Source organism: Gallus gallus, chromosome 7 (genome assembly GCF_016699485.2).
Source record: "Gallus gallus isolate bGalGal1 chromosome 7, bGalGal1.mat.broiler.GRCg7b, whole genome shotgun sequence".
Taxonomy (NCBI): Eukaryota; Metazoa; Chordata; class Aves; order Galliformes; family Phasianidae; genus Gallus; species Gallus gallus.
This window is the reverse complement of record NC_052538.1, coordinates 31,483,573-31,507,680: the sequence shown is the minus strand read 5'-3', so window position 1 is coordinate 31,507,680 and position 24,108 is coordinate 31,483,573. Positions and strand designations below refer to the sequence as shown.

The following is a 24,108-nucleotide window of genomic DNA, read 5'->3' as shown; positions in this document are numbered from 1 at the left end:
TTCAATCCATGGTTTTACCTGGAAACAATTTCTAGACTGCTTTCTCTAAGTACTACTTTTTGGACTCTATTATAACCTAAAATCTGTCATTTGCAAAAAAATAAAATAAAAAATAAAAAAATAAAAAAATAAAAAGTAATGAGGTTTTATAACTGAAAAATTTCCCTTAAAGAACATACCTAAACTTAGTTTCTATCTATCCCAGCTAAGATATGTCATAGCTTTAATATACTCTGCTAATAGACACTGTATGAAGTGGTATCTGATTAAGATTGCAGACAGTAGTTTTAAATCTATAAAGCATTGATGTTTGGTCTACAGCCATTTTTCAGGTTACTCTTACAAATATTTTCTGTAACTCCTCTGTTTCATGCAGTCAATTTAACATATCTCATGGTATATTAATTATGCAGAAGATGTTTTCAAAGGGCTGAGAAATACTGTTGTTTTTTTTTAAAGTTTCCTGCTCTGATCTATATACTGGTATGATCAGGTTAACACCAAGATAACACCAGTACAAGAGAGCTCCTATCCAAGCACTTACTGATGTTAGCAGGCATTCAAGCTCAAGGAACATTCAAGGAATATCTAGGCTACTCTTCTCAGCTGTTAACTGATTTAAACAGTATCCTTCCAGCAGACTTCCTCCTTTTTTAGCAGTGCTTATCATTGGAAGGTTTTTAACATAAACTTTCTTCTGTCAAATTCAGCTTCAGAGTATGAATTGTTTTCTGTAATTTACCATTGTACCAAAATGGTTTCCAGATCCAAGTCGTTACTAGTTGGTACTGTAGCTTTAAAATAAATAAGCAGTTTTAAACTAAGACAACATTTTTCAGTTGACAAGAATTGAGCTCAAAAGTGATCAAGCTGACACGTTCTGTACATGAGTGGAAACTACCTTAGTTTAAGAGGTGATTTAAACCCCTAGATTTTCTACTAAGTTGTAGTAAATTATATTCAGCATCTGAGTAGGCTAAAAGAACTGTAAATATATATATAGAGAGAGAGGTGATTTTGCTCCTGTATTTTTGACCATGTTCTGTATGCAAAAATCATTCATCGTTAACGTAGTCCAAATGAGGTAAAAGCTCATTTAAAATAAGTAATTCTCCTAGACAGTACAAGAGGGTGCATAAGACATCAGAAACATGATATGGCAAGGCTGAAACATAATGAAGACAACTGAGAATTAAACGGCAGTAGCATCAGCTTGTGTTCTTTTTATTCTCTTTTTATCTCTTACACCAGATGGTGGCTTTCCCTTTCTTATGATTATCTCCTTGTTAATTCGATATTTAATATAAGTCCCAGCTTTACTGGAATTTCACTCTTCCTGTTTGGTTGGGAAAGGGTCAATGTTAGAAGCAACCCAGCGTTGTGCCAGAATGTTTTGGTGATCCCTTTGTCTCATCTGTGCCACAGGATCTTGTGTCAATTATTTGCTAGGTTCCAAAAAGATAAAGAAGAAACAGTCTAAATAAAAACAGTGGTTCACGAACAGTCCAAAGGGAGGCAACGAACTGTGCTTGCCTTGATAGCTCCTGTCCTTTTAAAAGAATATTGGTTTCAATGTTGTAGTTTGTTGCTTCCAGGTAGATCATGAATTCTCACAGTCTCCAAAGTAGTAGCTGGAGATGTCAAGGCATTAGAGGCTTCTGGATACAGATAGCTGAATATTATCCTGAATTAAAAGCTGTTTGGATTGAAAAAATACAATGAAAACTATCAGAAAACACATACACTGTCAGGTATCTTTTCTTCTGTTTGAAGTTCTTTACGCAATTTGTAGATAACAAGGAAAAGAGCAGGATATTGTATGCAGGTACTACACTACTTGAAAAAATAATTTTTTGATGTATTTGTGAATCCATATGCTGCCAGTATTGTTTTGTGGAAAAAAAAAAAATTAGTATTAGAAAATTAAATTAGTATGATCCTGTTTTTAAAGTACTTGTTTCTAAATGTAGTGTTTAATTATTTTGTTCTAATATTCATCTAAAAAAAAAAAAGTTAGGGTTCTGTATGTCTTTATAACATTCATTCTATGATATTTTTAGAGATGAAAATTGTACAGACTGTCTAAATTCACCATTACAAGTTCTGTTTTTCACCTAGAGATGGAAATGACCTTTAATCTATGATGAAAAAAAAAACCTTATAAGTCTTTGCTGTATAGAGTGGTCGGTTTTTGTTCATAATTAGACTTGATATCCTCGTATGTCAACCAGCAAACAATTGCATATGTATTTAGTTCATGCAAGTATTAATTTTTGATGATATGCTTCATTTAAGTAAGAAATAACTGGACAGTCCTATTTTACAGATTTTATTTCTCTCTTCAAGAGTTTTAGTGAAGTACAGAGAATTCTAGTCATATCTGTCTCCTGTTTGCAATATGAACTTTTACTATTAGGACTGTATTTTAGGAACTACACCTTAATTGTAAATGTGAAATTATAACGGAGATATTACTGTTTATGATCTCAAAGTTTTAATCAGCCAAGACTTGTTCACATATGGAGCCCTAGTTTTAGTTGATGGTGGAGCACAAGTACACTGAACAACAAGGGAGGAGTGCTTCAATAGCTTCCTTGTTACTGCCTACTAATACCGGTCAGAATTCAGAGGTAATTTTTGACAATGTTCTAAATGCAGTCATTTTATTTACCCTTGGCATTCTCCTGAGGAGTCATATCTCAGGATGGTATAAACCATCATTTCCAGTGAGAGGTTTAGGATGGGATATCATTGAATAGTTCTTCATAGAGTTCAATAAATGTATAACCTCAATTCTTTGTTGCTGTTGTTTTTTTTTTTTTCCCTTTAGAATTACAATATATTTCATTTGTTTGCTTCAGCAGCAATACTTCAAATAGTTCAGTGTTTTTGAATATTTCAGCACATATATACAAAAGGTAAAAGTTACTTGCCAGTACAGATCTGTAACTGTGCAGCTGCTTTAAGCGATCATTTCATTACATCTGACTTTAACATCTGTTCCTTTCAGTGTCCAGAATTTAAAAGACCTAGGGGCATTGCTGTTGACTGGATTGCTGGAAACATTTACTGGACTGATCATTCCAGAATGCACTGGTTCAGCTACTACACAACTCACTGGACTAGTCTGAGATATTCCATCAACGTAGGTCAATTGAATGGACCTAACTGCACAAGACTCCTCACAAGTATTGCAGGAGAACCATATGCAATTGCTGTAAATCCTAAAAAGGGGTATGTAAGTTTCCATGTTACTGTGCTTTGGTAATTCAAACAATAATTCAAGTTAAGAGAAATAAAATGTCTATAAATATCTCAACTTTTCCAAGACATTTACTTAACCTCATTGCTCCATTTGCATGCATGTAAATCAGGGTATGCTATCTCCCAAACTTCAGGTAGGTTGCTCACAATAATTTAATATCTGTAAAGTGTTTTGAGGTTCAGTAGGTTTATATATATACATATATTCATGTGTAATGCTTTTAGGATGATGTACTGGACAGTTATTGGGGATCGATCTCACATAGAGGAATCATCTATGGATGGTACACTGAGAAGGATATTGGTGCAAAAAAACTTACAAAGGCCTACAGGTATGCAAGTTACCATTTTTTCCTGATTACATGGCATATCTTAACTCTGTGTGGATTTGTTGACTAAATTCTTGTTTCTAAGTTTGCAGTATATATATGTGGGGGTGTGTGTGTGTAGTTACCCATGTGCAGGTGATAATAAAAATTCTTAGTTATTTTTTTCATATCATACAACTTAATACGACTTACTTAAACTTCCACAAGTTTACAAAGCCCTAACAAAGCATTACATAAAATCAGTTAAAAAAATAATAATAACGATTTGTTCAGTAACACTTAACAAGCAAAATCAATTAAGGGTACATCAATTAAGGGTAGGAAAGGTTTTCTAAGAAAGCATATGAAGTCTTGCAGCCTATTATGGCTAGTTTCCTAAATACTCTTCAAAACAATTTAAACAAAACAAACAACCAAAAAAAAAAAAAACCCCACAAGATTTTAGGTTTTGAAAGAAACAACAACTTAATTATCTCAGTATTTTGCAGAACTGTTTTGAAGCTTGACAGTGCGTGTTGAGATCTTGTGAATTTACATTAAGGCTCCACTGGCAGGATAAAAGTAATTTTTATGACAAAGGAAATGGTAAACCCAGAATGAAATGTCTCTCTTGAATAGCAGCATCCTGTCTTGAAACCTCAAATGATGTATTTGTGACCCATTTTCTCATGCAGTATTTGATGTTTCTTCAGGCTTACAGAGATATTTGTTATTATTGCATTGCAAATTAAGGATTGTCCAACTTTCCTATGCATATCTATTGAAACATTGGCTTCTTTCAAGAGTATGCTATCTGAATGTCTTAGTGTCTCAGTTAGAAGCTGCCACTGTTACTGCAACAAGTAGGCATGTTTTAACAGAATGAGAGAATGAGTCCCTTACTAAGGTGGGCTTATGCATACACAAATTGCACATCCCCAACAAAGGGAATAGCCTTTTTTTTTATTATTGTCACGATTAGATTGAAATATAAGAACATAAGACATTACATATAGGATAAGGAAATCCCTAGGAGAGGAAGCTGACGATCCTTTTTGGGCACATATGAAGCACAATAATATATAGGCGATAATAAATCAGCCACTTCTGATGATTAAGACTGGAAAAGATCAGAATTTTGTTTATCAGTATTGTTGCCTGCTCTTTGCTGAGGTACTTATATAAAACACTGTGAATGTGTCAGATAAATATAAGTTTCATTGTTTAAGTTCTGTCGGATTTTTTTGTCATTAATTATGACTTTGATTGCCAAGATTATGTCCTAGAGAGACAGGTACCAATTTCTTTGTCACTGAAAGCAATCCAACCTCAATTTTATGGCCTTAAGTTTTGAATTTTATAAGTTCTGTGCTGTGCTGCTTTTTTGTTTGTTTGCTTTTTTTAAGCAGAGTTGCAAATGGAAACTTATTTCACTGGTCTGTGTGTCAGACTTCCTCCACATCCTCTGATCTATCTGTAGCTGATTCATTTATGACCTTAAGAGGAGAATTTTTGCTGTTATGTATAATTTATTTTGATGTATTTTTTCTGACTTACATAAGTAGGAAGAAAAATACTTTTCCCTTTTTTTATTAAAAATACACTACAACTTCTGAAGCTCAGAATTAAATTATTTTATGGTTCAAATATTGTTACAGGCGGAGGCTTCTGACATGACTTAAAATGGCATATTAATCATTTAAGCATCCCCTGGTGAAACAAAGACTGCATGATTTAACTATTTAGTTATTGCCTAGAGGCTGCGTAGTCACAACAAAATCTACTGACATAATTTTTTTGTTGGTAGAGAAAATTGCAGGATTCAATCCTACATTTATAGTCTCACTTGGTACATGCTCCTACCTGCAGAGGACAATGGTATGAAAAGATACTGACCTATGAGGAATAGCTTAAAGAAAGTAAAAGAAATGGGTTGAAATAAGAGGAAGATTTAAGCTGTAGATGTTATATTTTGTTCACCTTGGTCTCCAGACATGTTTTTTCATTGTCTCATTTTCATCAGAATATGAATGATTGAAAAATGTGTCGCTACTTAAAATTTTCTCAAACTGAATATCTTTTATTTTTCTTTGTAGGTCTTGTAGTTGATCAGTTCAGTCAGCGCTTGTTCTGGGCTGATTTTGAATTGTCTGTCATTGGCAGTGTTCTGTTTGATGGTTCTGATTCAGTTGTGTCTGTGAGCACTAAACAAGGTAAGAAGTGGTTTCCAGCAATTTAACTGGATGTAGAAGCTATGAAAGCAAAAAGCATTCACAATTAAGTACTTATAGTCAAGGCTTTTTTAGGCAATACTTCAGATACTTGAACAAATAAATATTTACTTTTTTAAAAAAATCTTTAAAGGAATAACTATTAAATGGTGTGTGTAAATTAACAAGACTTAATTACTAGCTCGGCTATTATTAAATACCATTGTGAGTAAAATATACATCTGGCCTAACCGAACTTACATAGCAACAGAAGAATCTTGCCTGGTTAGAATTTAGAGCTGTATGCATTGCACAGGAATTGTAAAGATTATAGATCAGAAACCAGAGTCAGTTCTGGGAAAAACAATGGATTTGTCTTTTAGCTCAGTTTGGAATCACAGAATACTACTGAAAAAATGTCAGTTTGGAAAGTTTTTTCAGAAGAAAAGAGATTTCTGATCAAGCAAACTGATCTCAGAGTATTACATGTTGTCTTTTAAATAACTTGGACATAAGTGCAGCATTATTTTATTTATTCACTAGAGTGTTCTGGAAGATATTAGCTGTTAAAAAGCAAGAATTAGAGGTTTTGTGGGTTTTTTGTTTTGCATTAATTTACCATCATTATGAAGTGTAATATAAAAAGTAGTAACACTTTAAGAAGGAACAATTTTAAGAAATATTTTGTGAGAATAATTTTTCCTTTGTAAAGCAAAATGTTTGTTTTTTTTTTTCTTGTCATGTTCTTCTAGTTAGTATTGCAGTTGAATATGTTCTCAATAGCTCACTCTTCCTTTAGGATTTCCCTGCTTCTCTATATTCAACCAGTTTCAGAGACTGAATCAAAGAGATTTTATTTGCTTGTGATATAGGAAGAATTTCTTATAAGAAGATTGCTTTTTCAAAGGCAATCTTTGTGGGTATGAACTGCAGCCTGAAAAATAATGCTTGTAATTGCAGTGCAATTGAAGTTGTTATTAAAATTAATTTGTTTGCTATTTGAATATGAATATTTGTGTTTATTATTCATTTTTTATTTAAGGTTTACTGCATCCCCATAGAATTGACATTTTTGAGGATTACATATATGGAGCAGGACCTAAAAATGGTGCATTTAGAGTACACAAATTTGGCAGGAGCCTTGTAGAATACCTAAGTGTCGATGTTGATAAAGCAAAAAGTGCCTTGATTTTTCATCGCTACAAACAAATGGACTGTGAGTAAGCATAATTACTTAACACTGAGTGTTTTGTAAGTTCATCTCAGAAAAAGAAAAATAATAAAAGTATCCAACTGTAGAAATATCAACTGTAGAAATGTAAGACAGAACTTGATTCTGCAAAGTGAAAATAGATTTAGTTATGTTTCATTACATAATTTAGATTCTGATGCAGTTTTCTTTAATTTGCAATGGCATTGGACAAATGCCTACATTGCATACCCGCAGTGCAAATGAAATTTAAAAAAAAAATAAGAGAGAGAACCGAATACAAAAATACCTCTTCTCTCCTCAAAATAAAATGAGGGTTTTTATTGAATATTACCAGTACATTTGTTTTTACTGGAGTCAGTTCTATCATGGTATGAATATGGCACTGCCTTTTGAATGAGTGCTGGCCAACTTCATGCTGTTGATATTCTGGAAATTGAAACTGAATCAGAATTTTGTGATTATTTTTTTCATCCTAGTTCTACAAGATAGCATAATTCTAAAATAAATAAATAAGAAACCTTTTTTAATGTTTTGTTTTCTCAAACAGTGCCTAATCCATGCTTGGACCTGACATGTGAATTCATTTGTTTACTCAACCCTTCTGGTGCATCATGTGCTTGTCCAGAAGGAAAATCATTAGTTAATGGGACATGCATAGATCAAAGTCTCTTAGGTAGGTACTGAAAATTGTGTTTGTATGTGCATGACTTTGACACTAACAAAAAACTATGAAGTAGATGTTTCAGGCTGACGTTCCACTTGGGCTTCAAGGAATGGGCAGATTCCTTGAATAGATCTCAAGCACCATGTAGTTTATGGCAGGTTGGCAACCTATTTGGTGTTAAGAGTCCACTAATAGCCTCCAAACAAGAGACACTATATGAATTATCAATGAATGTCTTTTCTTGTTCGAAATCAAGTTCTAAGAAAGGTTTTCTTTCTTTGAGAATTTACACAGTAAGAAATAAAAAAATGGGAGCGATAGTCTTCCCTTACTTTTCTGATTAAAAACTAGAAAATGTATATGAAACATCCCAAACTACATGCATTCTATTTGTTTAAATGTTCCATTATGTCTTCAAATGTCTTCATTGTCTCAACATTTTTGGCAAAGTGAAGGATGTCAGAAATGCAAAACAGCAATTCCTGCCTCACATGACTCTAAAATCCTTATATTTTTGAAGATTACATTAGGAATGACTCTATAGTGATATTCTTGTTGATCTGCAATAAAATCTCGCTCAAAGTCAGTTTAAAGATTCCTGTAGATTTCAGCGGTCATCTGGTTAGTCCTTGAAATCATGAAATCCTCATTTTAATCTGAGATATGAGTATGTATCTGTGAAATGCTTTAACTGATGAACTGTTTGTTTTTATGGTTGGTTTGATCTCAGTGTTGTAAATATAGTAAGTGCGTCACAATCATTTATGTACTCTGATTTATGTGTTCAGAAATATTCTACTTTCTCACAATTTCTTATTGTGAGGTCTGCTTTAAGTTGGTCACTGGGAGGCAGTCTCACTTGCAGAATTAGAATAGTTCACTTGGAAAGGAGTTACCATCAAGACCAACTGCCTAACAACTTCAGGGTTCTTGTTCTTTTTCTTGTGACTGTATCCCCCAAGTTGACTCAGTTTCTGGCTCCTTGGACTGTTGATTTTATTTAACAAAAGGAAATTGAGGTAAGTCTTGAAATTCTGCATAATACAATTGTCATTCTGTAAATAACTTGATCCACTGAATTGATTTTTCTTCATAAGTACTATGTGAGGAATAATAATTTTTGAATCCTCAGTGACTTTCTGTAAGACTAAATCCCGATTGCTCTAGACAGCTGTTTTACCAGCATTTCTTACAACTAATGAAAAACAGAGTTTTGGGGTTTTGTTTGGTTCTCTCAAGTTAGAGATATTACAACATATGTGTGTTGTATCATTCAGAATGGTTTTATAATAAAATGAAAGCAATTTCCTGCGTATTCTTAGATAAACTTTCATCTTTTTTTCTCCCTGCATAACGTGGCGTTTTTTTCTGTGATTTCATGGCTGCAGTAGGCCTAACTTCTTCAACTTAGAAGCAGTTTTCAAATGGGTAGAGTTCATATTGCTAAGTGAGACCACTTGATTTGCATCCACTAGGTTCATTGTATCTAATGCCTGTAGAGTAGTGAAGCTAATAGAGTAGGGACTGAAAATACTGAGATTTGCACTGGAGGAAGTCAGTGTGTATCACAGCTGAATGAACAAGACTAATGGAATGCTTCCAACAGTTCAGTGTTTTGGGGGTGGATACCTATCACTTTCATTTTTAGAAGGAAATGTTTGTGATTTCTTGGCTGGAAGAAAAGCCTGAGAATAAAGACTCAAAGACTCAGATCTGGCACTGCTTCTGAATAGAGATGAAATATTTCATTTATTGTGGTGTTTTCTTCAGCACATTTCTGTGGGGATTTGCCCTCTGCGTGCACAGACTGAAGGAAACTAGGTGCTCTGGGTGGGGATGTAGAGGTTAATCCCTGTGTACCTTTGATTTTGCCCTCAAATTCTACCTCAGAGAGCTGCACTAGCAAAAGCTATTGGCGCTTCGATCTCTACTATCTTCTTGATTTCTGTCTTGCTTTCAGGTTTGTTTGTTGTTTTTTTTTCTTCTAGATATCAAATAGAACAGTGTTCCAACACGGAAAGCTGCTTTTGGTTTGAAGAAAGAAAAGAAAAAAAATGATTACAGCAGTATCTTCTATATTTATATATAGGAAGTTGTTATATGGAGACTGATATATCCTAGAACTGAAGAAAATGAGTTAAATTACTGCAGGTGTTGGTTTCTTCTCACCATGCATCCTTTCCTTAGCCATTTTCTTCCATTGAGGATTGTAAAGCAAATGGATATTTTAAAGAAAAAAAATGGAAGGGAAATCAAAGTCTTTCTTATAGCACTCAGACAAAATTTGGAGATTTCAGCTTGTTCTGAAAACTTTGGCAGATGGAAAACTGGCAGAGCAGGAGCCCTTCGTCAGAGGGACAGTAAAATGTACATAACATTTCCATATCATTAGAATTCCATACTCATTCCTTAATAGATGTATTCAGTTCAATTAAGTATGACCTACATAATTTTCTTTAGGATGGCGCAGAAAGGTTCTCGCCTATGAAATAGTATTTTCCACTGTGGAAAGGGAAACTGTTCATGTTCCAATGAATGTTGTTCATTAATTGTTTTTCAGCCCCTCTGCTGCCATCTGTTGCATAGCAATGAATTTAATGGATAATTAGTGGGAAGGTTCAGCCTCTATTGCCATAATGAGTAACTGAAGAATGGCTCATGGAACATCAAGGGGTTTAATGAACCACCTAAATAAATAAATACTGAGGCATCTTCAAAGTTCCAAGCACAAAGTAGCTTTGTTACATTAGATGTAGATCCACGGTAGATACCTAAAAATGAAGACTATATGGTATTTCATACTAGTATCATAAGACCTGAATGAGTGCCACTCATTCCTCCAAAAGAACTTTCAGATGCATTGTCTAGTTTTAATTTTAGGCACCTGCATCTCTCTCAAATGAAAAATGGATGTTAAAGGACAGATGGATACCTTTGACTGCTTTGTCTTTTGTATGACTAAGAGTAATTCAGCAAAACATCTGTATCAGGGGATACATTACTGAAGAGTTCTCAGTTTTCCTGACTTTGTATTAGTTTGGCAGCAGTCTGTATTTATAAGCTTTGTTTTGTTACGTGTAAGATGAGAAGTCATGCTAAATGTGTATTTTGAGCTGCAAAGGTCTGTTGCTCAGGATTACAATTATTTGGATGTGTGAGCATGGTGTACATGCTGGTCTGTAATTAATTTATTGTTGGTGTTATCGAACAATTTTATTTCTTGTTCACTCAAATGAACAGAGATTTATTTCTCGGTGTTTCCAGGACAGGCACAACTCTAATTGCAAAACAGCTTTATAGAAAGATTGAATCTCTCTTAATCGGGATATATGTTACCATGCACCCCACAGCTAAGGGGGTGGTACTGCTGCCATGAGCACTTAGCGAACACAGTGCAGTAAACAATGTCTTGTCTTAGACAGAAGGTAAAACTGGGGGTTGTTTAGTCTAGAGAAGAGGAGAATCAGGCAGACCTTATTGCTATCTACTCCTCTCTGAAAGGAGGTTCTGGCGAGGTTGGGGTCGGCCTCTTCTCCCAGGTAACAGAGAGAGGAAAAGAAGTAACGACCTGAAATTGCACCAATGGAGGTTCAGGTTGGATTTTAGGAAAGATTTTTTTCTCAGAAAGGATTGGTAATGCATTGGAATAGGGAAGTAGAGGAGTAACTGTCCATGGAGGTGTTAAAGGAAAACGGTAGTTGTGACACTGAGAGATGTGATGGGGCATGGTGGGATTGGGCTGATGGTTGGACTTGGTGATCTTAGTGGTCTTTTCCAACATTTATGATTCTGTAAAAGAAAAGAATAAACCAGAAGGTATGGTTTAGAATTACCATGTTAGTATGCAAACATGATTTTTTGAGGATGATTTAAAAGCTGAGCAGCTTCCTTTTAAATATTTTCAATAATTTTATTAAGAAGTATGTTAATAGAGTGGAAATGAGAGGGAAATAAATCAACGGCGAAAAGGGAAATCCCTTCAGGCTGAGGCCAGAAGAATACAGGGAAGTTTTCTGAGATCCCCTGGATGACATCAGCATTCTTTTTTTCCATTTCATAAACTAAAAATGATAGTTTCAAACAGGAATTCACACTGCCATTACTAACTGACATCCTCTGAGGGGGTCAGCTGTCCTGTCACATTGTTTGGATGAAATAGGAGCCAAGAAGACATATCCAGTACCCTGGTATGATACAAGCCTCCGTACCTGGATATAGATCCCATTGCCTCTGCAGCTCTTGATGGCCTTTCCAGAGTTGGTTTATGTTTTGTTAAATGTGTTTGTTGTTATTTTTTTCTAGCACCGTGTGGTAGTTTACCATTTAGTTTTTGAAAGGCATATGTATTTTTGCACATTAGTAGGGATCAGTAGCTTTGTATAAAGTACAAATTGTTCTCTGTGCTTTTGCTGCAGATGATACATGCAAACTAACCTGTGAAAATGGAGGAAAGTGCATTATAAATGAGAAGGGAGATCCACGATGTCACTGCTGGCCAAGTTACTCAGGTGAAAGGTGTGAAACCAACCACTGCTACAACTACTGCCAGAATGGAGGAACCTGTGGAGCCTCTCTCCTTGGTACATATTTCTGTGCAGCTTTATATTTACTTTATAGGCCTTAATTTAAGTGTTTGAATCTATTCCTAGCTTTTTTTTTCTATGACTTCGTTCCTTTGTCTGTACTTAAACTCTATGCAATATAGCAGCATATGCTGTACATAGACTTTATTATCAATAGTGCTTTTCATTCATGGGTCTCAGTGTTTTGGCAAAGCCAAACTACATCTCACAAAAAGGAGCATGGAACTATCCAGCATGAAAACATGCATACTGAGGTGTCAGGAGGGAATTGTAAAGTCAAACCATGTGTGGAAAAGCACCACACATGTTGCCCTGTATCTATCTTAATTCTTTCTCTAAATTTTTAGGTGCTACTGGGCATAGTTTCCTTAAATCAGTGTGGTATGACTTCAGTCTTTTCCCTGTGTCTTAGTGGAGTTAAAAATATAGTAATAATAAAAAAAGGCATTTTCCTCACCTAATTCTCAGGAAGATTTGGTAGATCAGAATTCAAATCCTTTGTTTGCCTGAAGGAATTTGAAATCACATGTCTTATCTTAAGGGAGATTATCCTAACTGTCAAAATGAGGATATCTGGGAGTTGGCCTTTGTGCCTAACACATAGGCTGATCCAGGTTGTGTACTGCAATTAAATACTGCTTGGGCTAGAGAGGGGGAAAGTGTGTTAGAAGTACTCTAAAATTTAGTGCTATGTGAGATCTGGAAGTTAAATTCAATTTTCTGTTCCAAGGAACATTTAAATACTTGATTCAAAGCAGAACATGTGAAGGAGTTTGCTAACACCTCTCTTCTTGCAAGACTGTCAGATGTTGGAGTTGAATCTTATTCCCCTTTGTGATGAAATGACCAACATCCAAAGGAAAGTACAGGCACCTGATCATAGGATCTGTTTAAAACAGAACTCCCTATAATGCAGAATTATGTATCTTAGTCTCTGTGACAAAATGACCATAGATCTTAATGTTCTCCTCAATATTCTGTACTAATTTAGCTTATATAGTTTAATAATTCAGCTTCACTTATTGTGCTGGCTTGAATGGATCCTATTCTGATTTTCTGATGTGTGTACTAAACAAAGGGTTTTTCAGTTCTGAGTATTTGAGAGTTAACATTTTTCATTGTTCATATCACTAATAATGGCTAAATAGTAGAAAATCAGAATTGCTTTAAGTTGATTGAATTATACTTGAAACTGCTTCCACAGCTCGTGGAAGTACTGACACAAGTGATAAGCAGAGATTTGTATCAGTTTAGTGACATTAATACGTGTTTAGCGAGGACATGCAAGTGAACGAAAGATGTTCACGGATGATTTAAATGATGTGCAGAACTTCACTGTCATCTGAAGAGAGGATGTTTACTCCCACATATTTACATATCTGGTATTTAATTGATACTCTTGAGGTGTTAAAAGACACAAGTAATTTAGCTCCCAGTGCTCAGCTCAGTTCTGAATCCTGCAGAGACCTCTGGGTTTTCTTTTTCTTTTTCTTTTGCTCAGACACTTCCAACAGCCTTTTCTTCACCATACAGCTAGCAGTTGCTGTGCTCACACAGCTATGATATAACCTGGATTTTTAATACTTTTTCCCTACTAAATCCAACCTCTGAAATCTCTCTGCCTTGTTGGAATAATTAATGAAGCAGACTTGATGACCAGTGAGTGAGAGATACGAGCAAGATTATACAATATACTTTTGCTGATTTGTTAATTGTGGCCCCACCTGCTACAGAGAGCCTGGAGGTGCAGAAGTTATCCTTATTTCTGCTTGGTCTCAAACAGTATAATGTGTCTCTACCAAAAACACCATTAGGAGAACAGCATGAATATCACTACACTATAGTCCATGTTTCACTGGCATGAAATGATGTTACTGATGTTACACTGCCTAATGAGGGGAATTCGAGACTTTAACTTCATCAGATGTTTACTGTACCACAATTAGTCACTTCATGCTCAGCTTCTATCAGCTGAGACATGCATAGAGCCATCCCTGCTGATTAGCAGTGGAGACTTGGATCTTAGAGTCACAGGTTCTATTGCTGAGCACAAAATGTGCACCTCGCTCCCACGTCCTTATGATGTCAAAAGTTCTGATGGCTCTTACTGGGCCATACCCACTGACAGGAGTATTATTCTGCTGTGCTCTGTTCACTTTCCAAGTTTCATCAAATTTTTAATAAGCGTATTTCAAGTTAACCAGATTTTCCATCTGCCATTTCCAGTTCATACCTAAAAGCCCACGCCATAACCTTCATATGAAGATGTGGGGAAAAAAAAGATCATATATCTTTCTAAATCAAAGTGAATTCACCCAGCATTCTAGATAACATTTTCAAATTGATCCACATCTCATCTTTCTTGCACATCTTGCCCCTGGACTTTGTAAATATTCTATTAGGAAGAAATCTCTACTTATCAGACTGCATTACTTACCTGTATCAGACTATAAATCATGTCTTCTTGAAAAAAACTAACAAGTTAATGAGATGTCCTCTTGTCATAGTTTAATCCATAATTTACTAAAACCATTATGTTTTTTACAGAGGAACCCTAAACTGGATGTTCTTAAGGCATTAAAAATTAATCCATTAACAAAGATTAAGTCCTCAGGTGTTTTTGCAACAACCATTTCTTCTTTCCAGTCATATGGACCACTATGCCAAGTATGCTACTGGGTCAACGCATATTTGGCAGCAAGGGCTGCATGTTCCATTTACAGTTTCGCCTGAGGGTGTGAAATATGGAACAGAGCAGCATTCACTCTCATCATTTCAGCCTTGGAGGAAGAGCTGATCTGCCTTGTCAGGTTCATGAGTCTCATTAGTGGACAGATTACTTTATTCTTGCACGTTGAAACATGTAGAAATAAAAAGGTTCTTTATTACCAGGAATTCCTCTGCTTTTCATTCATGTTCGTAGAACTTAAGCATTTTGTTATGTCCAGATTTCAAATGTTTTGTCCTAGCAGCTTGACCTGTCCATTGGCACATTCTGTTTTTTTATGTTTGTGTAGAGAATTCTTTTGCATCCAGAAAGTACAAAATTAGTATTTTAAATCGACTCACTATCATTTTAATTTATTTTACTGTTTTGTTCCTGTTTGTGCAACCACCTTCCCAACCAGTTCTTTCTAATGCAGTTTTTCATCTGCTATACTATCAGCTCATCAAACTGTGCCACTAAACTGTTGCAGTCAAGTAGCATTGTGCTTTTCCTGATTCCTTCTTTTTTTTTTTTCTTTTTTTGTTCAAAATGTTGATGCTTTTTTTCTCTGGAAGTTCCAACATCCATATGTGTGTTAGCTCCTATCCAAATTGCACCCACAAAATATAAATGACCTGCAATAACTGCAGCTTGCTTGAATCTTCCATTTGTAGAAGCCCTGATTGCCCTTATTGATTTCTTATATTTTCCAACTTGAATAGCCTTGATGGAAGCAATCCACAAGTGCCGTTCTACACTCATGCCCTTTGGGAAGCATAGGGCCTGTCGATAAACGTACATGGCAGAACTGCAGAGCACATTCCTTCGGGCTAGCACTGATGTGATAAGAAGCAGCCACAGCTGGTGACAGGGAAGGGTACACAGGGACCACTTAGCTGCTGTATTTCTACCCTCTCCCCATTTCAAGGAGTCAGTTGCTGTCTATTAGTTCTGCCACAATGGACTCCATGAAGCACCTCTGTGAATTTGATTTGCCCGCGACGATATCTGGACTTCCTGACGTGGTGCTTGTTCATCCAAGCTGTTGTGCACATCTCTTGACTCGAGGGAAACTGGTTCTGCTGCATGCTGCTGGTGTTTAGCTGGGGAGCTTCACAGGGGAACGAGCTTCTGAAGGTAGCCAGCTGCTGTTAGGATTCCCTGGGAGTCGGGAAGTTTCCTCATTGTTGGGTTCTGTCTCAAAACTCAAGGCAAATACACCATGAAAGCAAATCTGTCATTGTTGTCTGATCCAAACAGAATGTCACAGCATGTGAGATGCACTTCTGGTGAACGCGTGTGTTCCAGTGAACGTGTAAATTCTGTTCTCCTTTGCTACGTAATTCTTAATAGGAAAGTGATAACCAATTAAGTAAATCACGGAGTATTACTCGTTTTTCGAAACGTGATTGTGCTAAATCTTTGCTGGATGTGGTAAGTTGTAGAACCTCATTATCTGCACACAAATGTTAATTTGTTAAACAAATCCCACTGGCAATTCAGGGATTATTCACTGTTGGTTTACTTACTGCTAAGCCGTTTGGCAAATTCCTATGTGAACATTATATAGCTAGAGATTGGGGCAGCTTTAATTAAAATTTAAAAGTTTATGACAGTTGTAGTGAACTACAAAAATTGAACAAAGAAAATGTCATCTGTTAATTAAAAGTACACATCTGAGACATGTAATTAAAAGTTTGGGTATAATAATGAACACTTTCCAGTAAACCAAATTAATGGGAATTTGAAGGGGAATAAAAAAAGATATCATACAAATACACTTCCTCTATACTTACAGTTGAAGTAAAAATGTTGGAGGAAACTTTTCTAAATGTCGAACTCACAGACTAGATCAAACTATTTCACAAAGTTAGATAAATACATCTTTGTACTATGTCCTTGTTATGAAGGGTAAGTTTAACCACATAGAATCATGATGTTTGTAGAAAAGCGAGTAAAAAAAAAAAAAGTTGTTTCCACTAAATGGTAATTGATGAAATACACTCCTAACATCAAAAAATACATATATAGAACGTAGATGTTATTTTATCTTCTTCTTTATAAATAAAACACAGGGACACAGTACTTTGTACTGAAAATGGCTATCAAAGAAGAAATTTAGTTTGTTGCCAGTCCCTGCAGTCTCATACTGGTAAGCCCCCCAGGAACATGTACATCTCCTCTAACCAGGATTGGGGACTGGATGAGGGGAGAGGATGGGTATTTCAGTGGAAGGTTGTCTGGTCTGGTGTGCAGCTGATCCAAAGTAGGCACCACAACCAGCCTTGAGAGTACTCTACTCATGCATTTTGAGATGGTTCTTTTCTCCTTTGCTTTCACAACATGGACAGAATGCATATCTATTGGGATTGATCCCAATCAGCTCAGCTTCTAATTATGTACTGTAATACAGCTTCTCTCCACTACTTTTGGTTCAGTAAAGCTAATTATGGTTCACAGAAATGAATTGCGATTCCCACGAACTGCTGACAACCCCTCTAGAGGACACAGTGTTACTTATAGTAGGCTGGTGTGCCAGATTGCTTTAATAGGGACAGCAAGTGAAATATGCAAATGAAACAGATTGCGCGTATTCATATGTAACAAATAGAATGCACATATTGCTGGTAGGGAATTTACCATCAACTGGAAGAAATAAATTACTTATGTCTTGGTGCAGGCGTTCATCTAGACTAGTTTATTTTTTGAACATTTTTAAAAGCTAACAAATACAGTGTTTATTTTTTGAAGCAAAAGGCATTATGTTCTTTTTATAAAAAAATACTACCGAATTGACAAATGTCAGGGGTTGAGAGACATGTTACTCTGTCTCTATGCAGCTCCAGTCCTGAAACATCATTACCAATGTAAACGCTTGAGGTTTCTGTGCATGAGACTACTATGCAACAGTTGTTAGTTAGGATATGTGAGATCTTGGTTAAATCATTATTTGGATTCTGTTGTATGAAAACTTGTGGCACTCATTGTTTATCATTGTTTTGCACAGCAATTTTATTAAGCTGTTCTTGGAACCATTTCATATCCAAAATCCAAAATAATTCATGAGAATAAGGCAGATGAAAATGTCATTACTGTTATTATTGTTATTATTTCTGATGCCAACAGTCTGTGTATAAATAGGCAATGAACTATTAATATGACTAAAAGTCGTGTTAAATTGAGTGAAAAAAAATGGGGTTTAGGCTATAGTGAATTAAATTTTCATATAAGTGTCCACAATTTGACACATTTATAAGGCTACATTAGCAAAGAATAGAATAATTTTTCTACAAACTATGAAAATATCCTTGTCCCATCAGTTTAAAAAATAGAGGAACATTAATAATAAAAACTGATTTCAGACTTATGTTCTATCACTATTTCATGTGTAAGATGGATTTAGAGGAAAGATTATGAGGAAACCCCAGACTCGGGGGCAGAAATTTAAATACAAGTGTATACATGGGGAAAAAGCAAAGAGTTTGTTCTAACATCTGAGTTCAACATCTTTGATTTAATGTTTAGATCACAGGGGACAGATATGAATAACCAGGCTGATGCATATTAAACTAGTTGGAGCTATTTTAAGTCGATGGTTTTGTTCCTGCTGTACTCATTAGAGGAAGAGACTAACTGATCCCACGGCCTTTAGGATGATTTGCAAAACATTTTAAATTAGCATGGCTTAAAATAGAAAATATAGAAAAGAATTACGTGAAGGGTTTGATGTAACAAATGAATAAGAATGAAGGGAAAGAAAAATAATACAGAAATCATTTTTGCGCGCCTCTGAGAAAGTAGAAAAATACAGGCACTTCTTTATTCACCAATGAATATTATACTAAATGATTATATGGGATTAAAACAAAGGTAGACTGGAAATAAATGAAAATTGTGCAGTTGTGGAATATTTAGTTTGTATGACTTTAATGAGAGAACCAGCTAAATAGAGAATAAAGTAGAAAAAGAATCATACATTGCAGAGTTTAGATGAAGAGGTGATAAGATTTCAGGAGACAAATGTGAATTTGTAATTAGATGTAGATGCCTATGTGAGAGATTGTATAAAAATTACTGAAGAAACACTGAATGAGACAATACTGCAAGCAAAGGACCAAGTTGTAATGTTTCAGCAAATCAGGCAGTGGTAGAGATTTACTGTTAGATTAAGACAAAGATAAGAAGGTGCTATGGGGAAGTGACCCTTAAATGTTAATGCATTTTAACTATTTAAGATCATGCCTCTCATGTATGTTTTAAACTAAATTCTGTGTACTGATCAGACCCAATCCAAGCATAGCTTCTCTGGTGTGCTCTCCACCCCACCCCTCTGTGAAGCAGGGTTTTAGCTGATAGTTACTGCCTCATGCCCTGGTGTGGAGTTGTACAAATGTAAATGTAGGGATAACTGGAGTCTCTCATTACTGCATTGTCTGGCTTTCTCTAATTTCCTTCAACATATAATAGTCTTACAACATCCTATTAGTTGCCTTCCTTCTCCAAACTTGTCAAAGCCGATGATATTGATATACCCATTCAAGAATAGACATTTCAATTCTCCCACCTTATTCCTTAGATTTCTGGCATATGTGTGTTCCTCTGTTGGTTTCCTGATGAGACACTCCTTAAGTTCCGCCTGCTACCCAATTACTGTTCAACTGTCACTAGCCTGTGCATGGTCTTTTTTGCACCAATATGTGTTTCTTATTCATTGCCTGTTAGCAATCTGACTCTGCAGTAACCCCGTTAGGATCTTGGTTGTGCTTGCCATCAGTTTGGATTCTGTATGATTCAAACGAGCTCTGTCCTTCCTGCCACCTCATTCCAGAAGTGCACTAGGGTTTAGATTAGTCTGCCTCTCTTCCCATACCCGCCTTGGAATCCAGAAAGGAGAAAAGTGTTAAAATCTATCAGTTTTCCCTAAATTTAAGAAAACCCGGAAGGCTGAATTAAAGCAAAGGGAGGGAGGCTGGAGGAAAAGTTTCATAAGAAATAAGTAAGAGTGAGACTAGATTATTAGGAATTGAGAAGGAAAATGGCTAGCTGGACACATCAAATCATTTGACTTGAAGAGGAGATTACAGATGAGATATAAAAGTGCATTCAGGGGATAGAAAGACATTTACATGATATTGAAAGTTGTTTTAGAGAAGATAAGCCTTAAAAATTCAGTGATAAGTGGAATAGTTTAATAAAACAGTGAAGTTGAAACAAAGCTATAAATCTCATAGACAAAAGATTTAGATAAGGGTGGGGGGGGGGGAGGGAAAATTGAAATAGGTTAAAATCATAGGAGGAAAAGGCATTAGAGTTTAAACTCTATATGAAAACCACTTAAAAATAGGCTACTGTAGGGTAGAGGTTCATTTTATACATCCCCTCCCCCCCCCTTCACTACTTTTCAGGCATATTGGACATTCAGTGCATCTTTAGTGTGATACAAGACAGATGTCCTTGAGTTACAGTATTGAGTTAAAGTATTGAACTCATGCATTGAAACGTTACTCTTATGATGCGTATTTATCTTTAAAGCTATTATTATTATTTCAATTTTTATTTACCTTTATCATAAAGAAGTTTTCTTTTTTAAATAGGGAGGCCCACCTGCAATTGTGCGCTGGGTTTTACAGGACCAAACTGCAATCAGACAGTCTGCCATCGTTTTTGCCAAAATGGAGGAACCTGCAGTGTCACTGCTGGAAATCAGCCCTTTTGCAGCTGCTTGCCTGAGTATACAGGAGACAGATGTCAGTACTGTAAGTAATCTTCACAAACTAGAAAATCTGAAATTATAGCAGAAGTTCTATATAGTGGAAGTTTAATGTGGATCGTATTGTTTTCGTATTGCACAGATTGATAAATTTAACTCCAGAATTATTCTTCTGAGAAAATGGATCTTATATATTCAAGGGATCTTTGAACACACTTGCAATATCCTTCTAGACATATGTAAGAAAAATGAGCTTTTTTAGAAATTAATTATTTCTGTATTTTCATGAAAAAATCCTACTAGGTGTACCCAACATCTGACTTCATTAATCAAATTGTTGCTTTTTTTTGTTGCCGGTGGAATTCCTAGTAGGTTAAAGAATTTTTCTGGTATCCTTTAACTTCACAAAAAGCCAACCCTTGTGCCTCCAACTGCTCTCTTCCCGTTTTATTTCTAAGCCCGGTAAGCAGCACATTGCCAGTGCTGCTTTGAGTTTCATTCCCCTGTGTTCCTCCATCTGACTCGATCCAAGATCACCTTCAGTGTGGTTTCTGTCTCGTACTGAAAATCAGGATTTCGATGCCTTACTCTTGTACAGTTCTCAGGGCTCATGTTCTGTTCTCTGCATCTGAAGTTCTCTGTACTTTTTCATTTTACTGAGCTATCAGTCTCACCTCAGTGAGATATTTTCCAAAGATTTCCATGCCTCAGGAAAGTCATTAGTGCTCTAACAAGCAGCTAGTTACTAGCAACCCTGACTTAACATGTACTTATCTTCTGAGATTCAATTTTGTTTCTATTTTTCAAAATTCTCCCTGTCTCTCCTCCTGCTTTCTTTTAACTCAAGCACTGAGATAGAGGACTGTCATAGTTTTTGTTACAGAATAGAGCATTCAGTGTGAAAACCATCATCTTTAGTTTTTGTTTTGTTTTTTTTTTTTGCGTTTGCGTAATTCACTGAAAAGGATAATATTGGACAAAATTCAAGGGGAATTAACTGTTAAAAAGGTCTGTTTTGGAATCATCTGTTGGATACAAAAAGTGCTTAGTTTTAGTGATACGGCTGTCAAACAGGGAAAGGGTTAGTGCATGTCTTTAAATAGGATTTGCACTGAAGTAAAATGAATGCATTTCCAGTTGGGAGACTATGAAATAAATTGAAACCTTTGAATGGGAAACCAGCAGTAATTGTGATTCTCTCCCACTTGATATTAAACAAATTGCATGGATCCACAAATAACTATCTGCAAGAACAATAGGGTATTTCAAAACAGTATAGTACATAAATCATGCCCAGACAGACACACAGATTAAGAAAAAATATTTACTTGAGGCTTACCCAAAACCAAACAAATTGTTTCTAGTTGAATGCTTCTGCAAACATATTTTTAGCTTTTTTTTCTCAGAGCTTTTTTCTTTTCACTTTCTTTTTTTTTTTAGGAATCAATTTAAATGTAAATTTAGAGGTCCTTTTTAAACAGTGCTCATTATCAGATTTGGATTGTCTGCTGCTACTTTGGAAAAACGGCATGATGTGAAGAGACTCAAACATTATAAAATACTAAATAAAGCTTTCGTTTATTTAAAACTTAATACTTTTAGGTGAAAAGAGTCTTACAGACTCTTACAGAATCTTACAGAATATTATTTTTGTGGCCAATGACAGTTCTATGAAACTGTATGAGTTTACAGCTAACAGTGGGTGTATAGATTCACAGATAGGTCATTGTTATTTTCGTTTTCTTTAATCAAACAAACGTATGATTTTTTTTGCTGTGTTTAACATGATCACTTTGTAGGCATAATAAAATAGGCAAAATAAAAATATATTAAGACAAGTTCATTACAAAGATTGGTTGCTTGTACTATATCTTTTTCAGACTTTCAGTGATATGATTGAAACAATTTTCTATGCAAAGGGTGATATGTGAAAGTGCATAGGTATTTTGCTCGTTCTCTGAAGTAGAAAATATTATTAGTGTTTTTATGGCAGGGAGAAGACTTTTGTGGTACTGCCAGATTGCAAAGACCTTATTTTCCTCATATTTATCTTCTCTAATGACCCAGTGCAGAGTTTCTCCTGTGATTAGTTCACATAAGGGCTAATAACCAAAATGTGTGTTTCATGTCAAGGCAATGGCATTGGTGAAATAAACTTACGTGAATGGATTTACATAAAATTCCACTAACATTGTACATGTTGTTATATGCACATGTATTTGAATATAATTGCCTATTTTAAATTCCTAAAATAAAAAATACAGAGTTGTTGAAAGTTCATTTCTTGTATCATTTAAAGCCTAAACAGCCAAAAAAAATAGACAGTATTTCCCACTCAAGGTGGATGGAGCGATTGCATCAGCTATTACTTTCACTGAAACTGAAATTCTATTCTTTGAGGAAAGGAAAGAAAAAAAAAAGAATTTTTCTTGCTATTTTGATCTAATGCAGCATTCATATTGTGTATCTAGCAGAATCTATCAGAAGATTGAAGATGCTTTAAAGTACAAACTTCCTATTTCCAGATTTTAGGGCTTTTTGTCCTAATGTACATGCAAAACTTTCCATCTTACTGTGCTTTTCTCATAAAATATCTCTCACTCTTAGCTTTCTAACTACAGTAGTTTTTGTTTTGTTATTCTTCACCTGGAATCAGGGAGCAACACACACAAGGAATTACTTTTACTACTCTTCATGCCTTTTAGGCCTCTCTAGTTGGTCTACTGTCTGCTGAAGTAGGTGGAGATATGCAGATAATAAAGAGAAATAACTCTGCCAGCAGTCGACTAAAATAGCTTTGTCCTCTATCAGACCTCTTCCGACAGTTGTCAGCAAAAGTGACATGGCAGTCAGTGAAAGTTTCTTGGAATGGCAAACAAACAAGCATATTTCTTGCTTTAAGAGATGCCCTTATAATTCAGCAGTCTTGTATATGCTAAGTAAAACATATCGATTTTGGTTGTCTCCAATTTGTGCAGTTAAAATGTTGTGCAGAACTGGAGAAAGTATTAGAAACAGAGAGAAGTGGGGGGATTTGGCTGAGCTGATATGAGAAGACTTGAAAACAAAACTGTTTCATCAAATGAAAGTTGTCAGTACTATGTAAATAAAAATGAACCATCATGTTAATATGCCAGTATATTATTGCTCAAGAAGTTTCCTTATTTCGACATGGCATATTTTAAAAAGGGAGGTAAAAATGAAGTTGTTACTGGAACTTCTAAATAATTAAAAGAATTCACAGCTTGAAGTCTCAGTCCTGCTGACTTTGAAGTAGTTACATGAAATAATGGGGTCTTGCACAGCCTACAAAGATAAGCGTGTATGTAGGGTTTTGTAGACTTATGGATCATGTTATGTGTTACTGTTAAAACTTCATGAAATCTTATATGAGGAGAAATGAAAATCAAAGTTAATTATTTCAAAATATTGTTCCCACTTCAGTTTAG

General features: G+C 35.4%; 1 protein-coding gene across 6 annotated transcripts in view; it reads left to right on the top strand.

The window, feature by feature from the left end:
- The window catches only part of LRP1B (LDL receptor related protein 1B), a 581,170-nt gene that overhangs the window by 532,856 nt on the left and 24,206 nt on the right, over positions 1-24,108 (top strand). For all 6 annotated transcript variants that reach the window (XM_040703826.2, XM_422146.8, XM_004943007.5 and 3 more), the window contains exons 78-84: positions 3,011-3,234; positions 3,490-3,596; positions 5,669-5,785; positions 6,825-6,998; positions 7,543-7,668; positions 12,075-12,239; positions 20,544-20,705. In XM_040703826.2, coding sequence (XP_040559760.1) covers positions 3,011-3,234; positions 3,490-3,596; positions 5,669-5,785; positions 6,825-6,998; positions 7,543-7,668; positions 12,075-12,239; positions 20,544-20,705 — 1,075 coding nt within the window. The remainder of the gene's footprint in view (positions 1-3,010; positions 3,235-3,489; positions 3,597-5,668; positions 5,786-6,824; positions 6,999-7,542; positions 7,669-12,074; positions 12,240-20,543; positions 20,706-24,108) is intronic.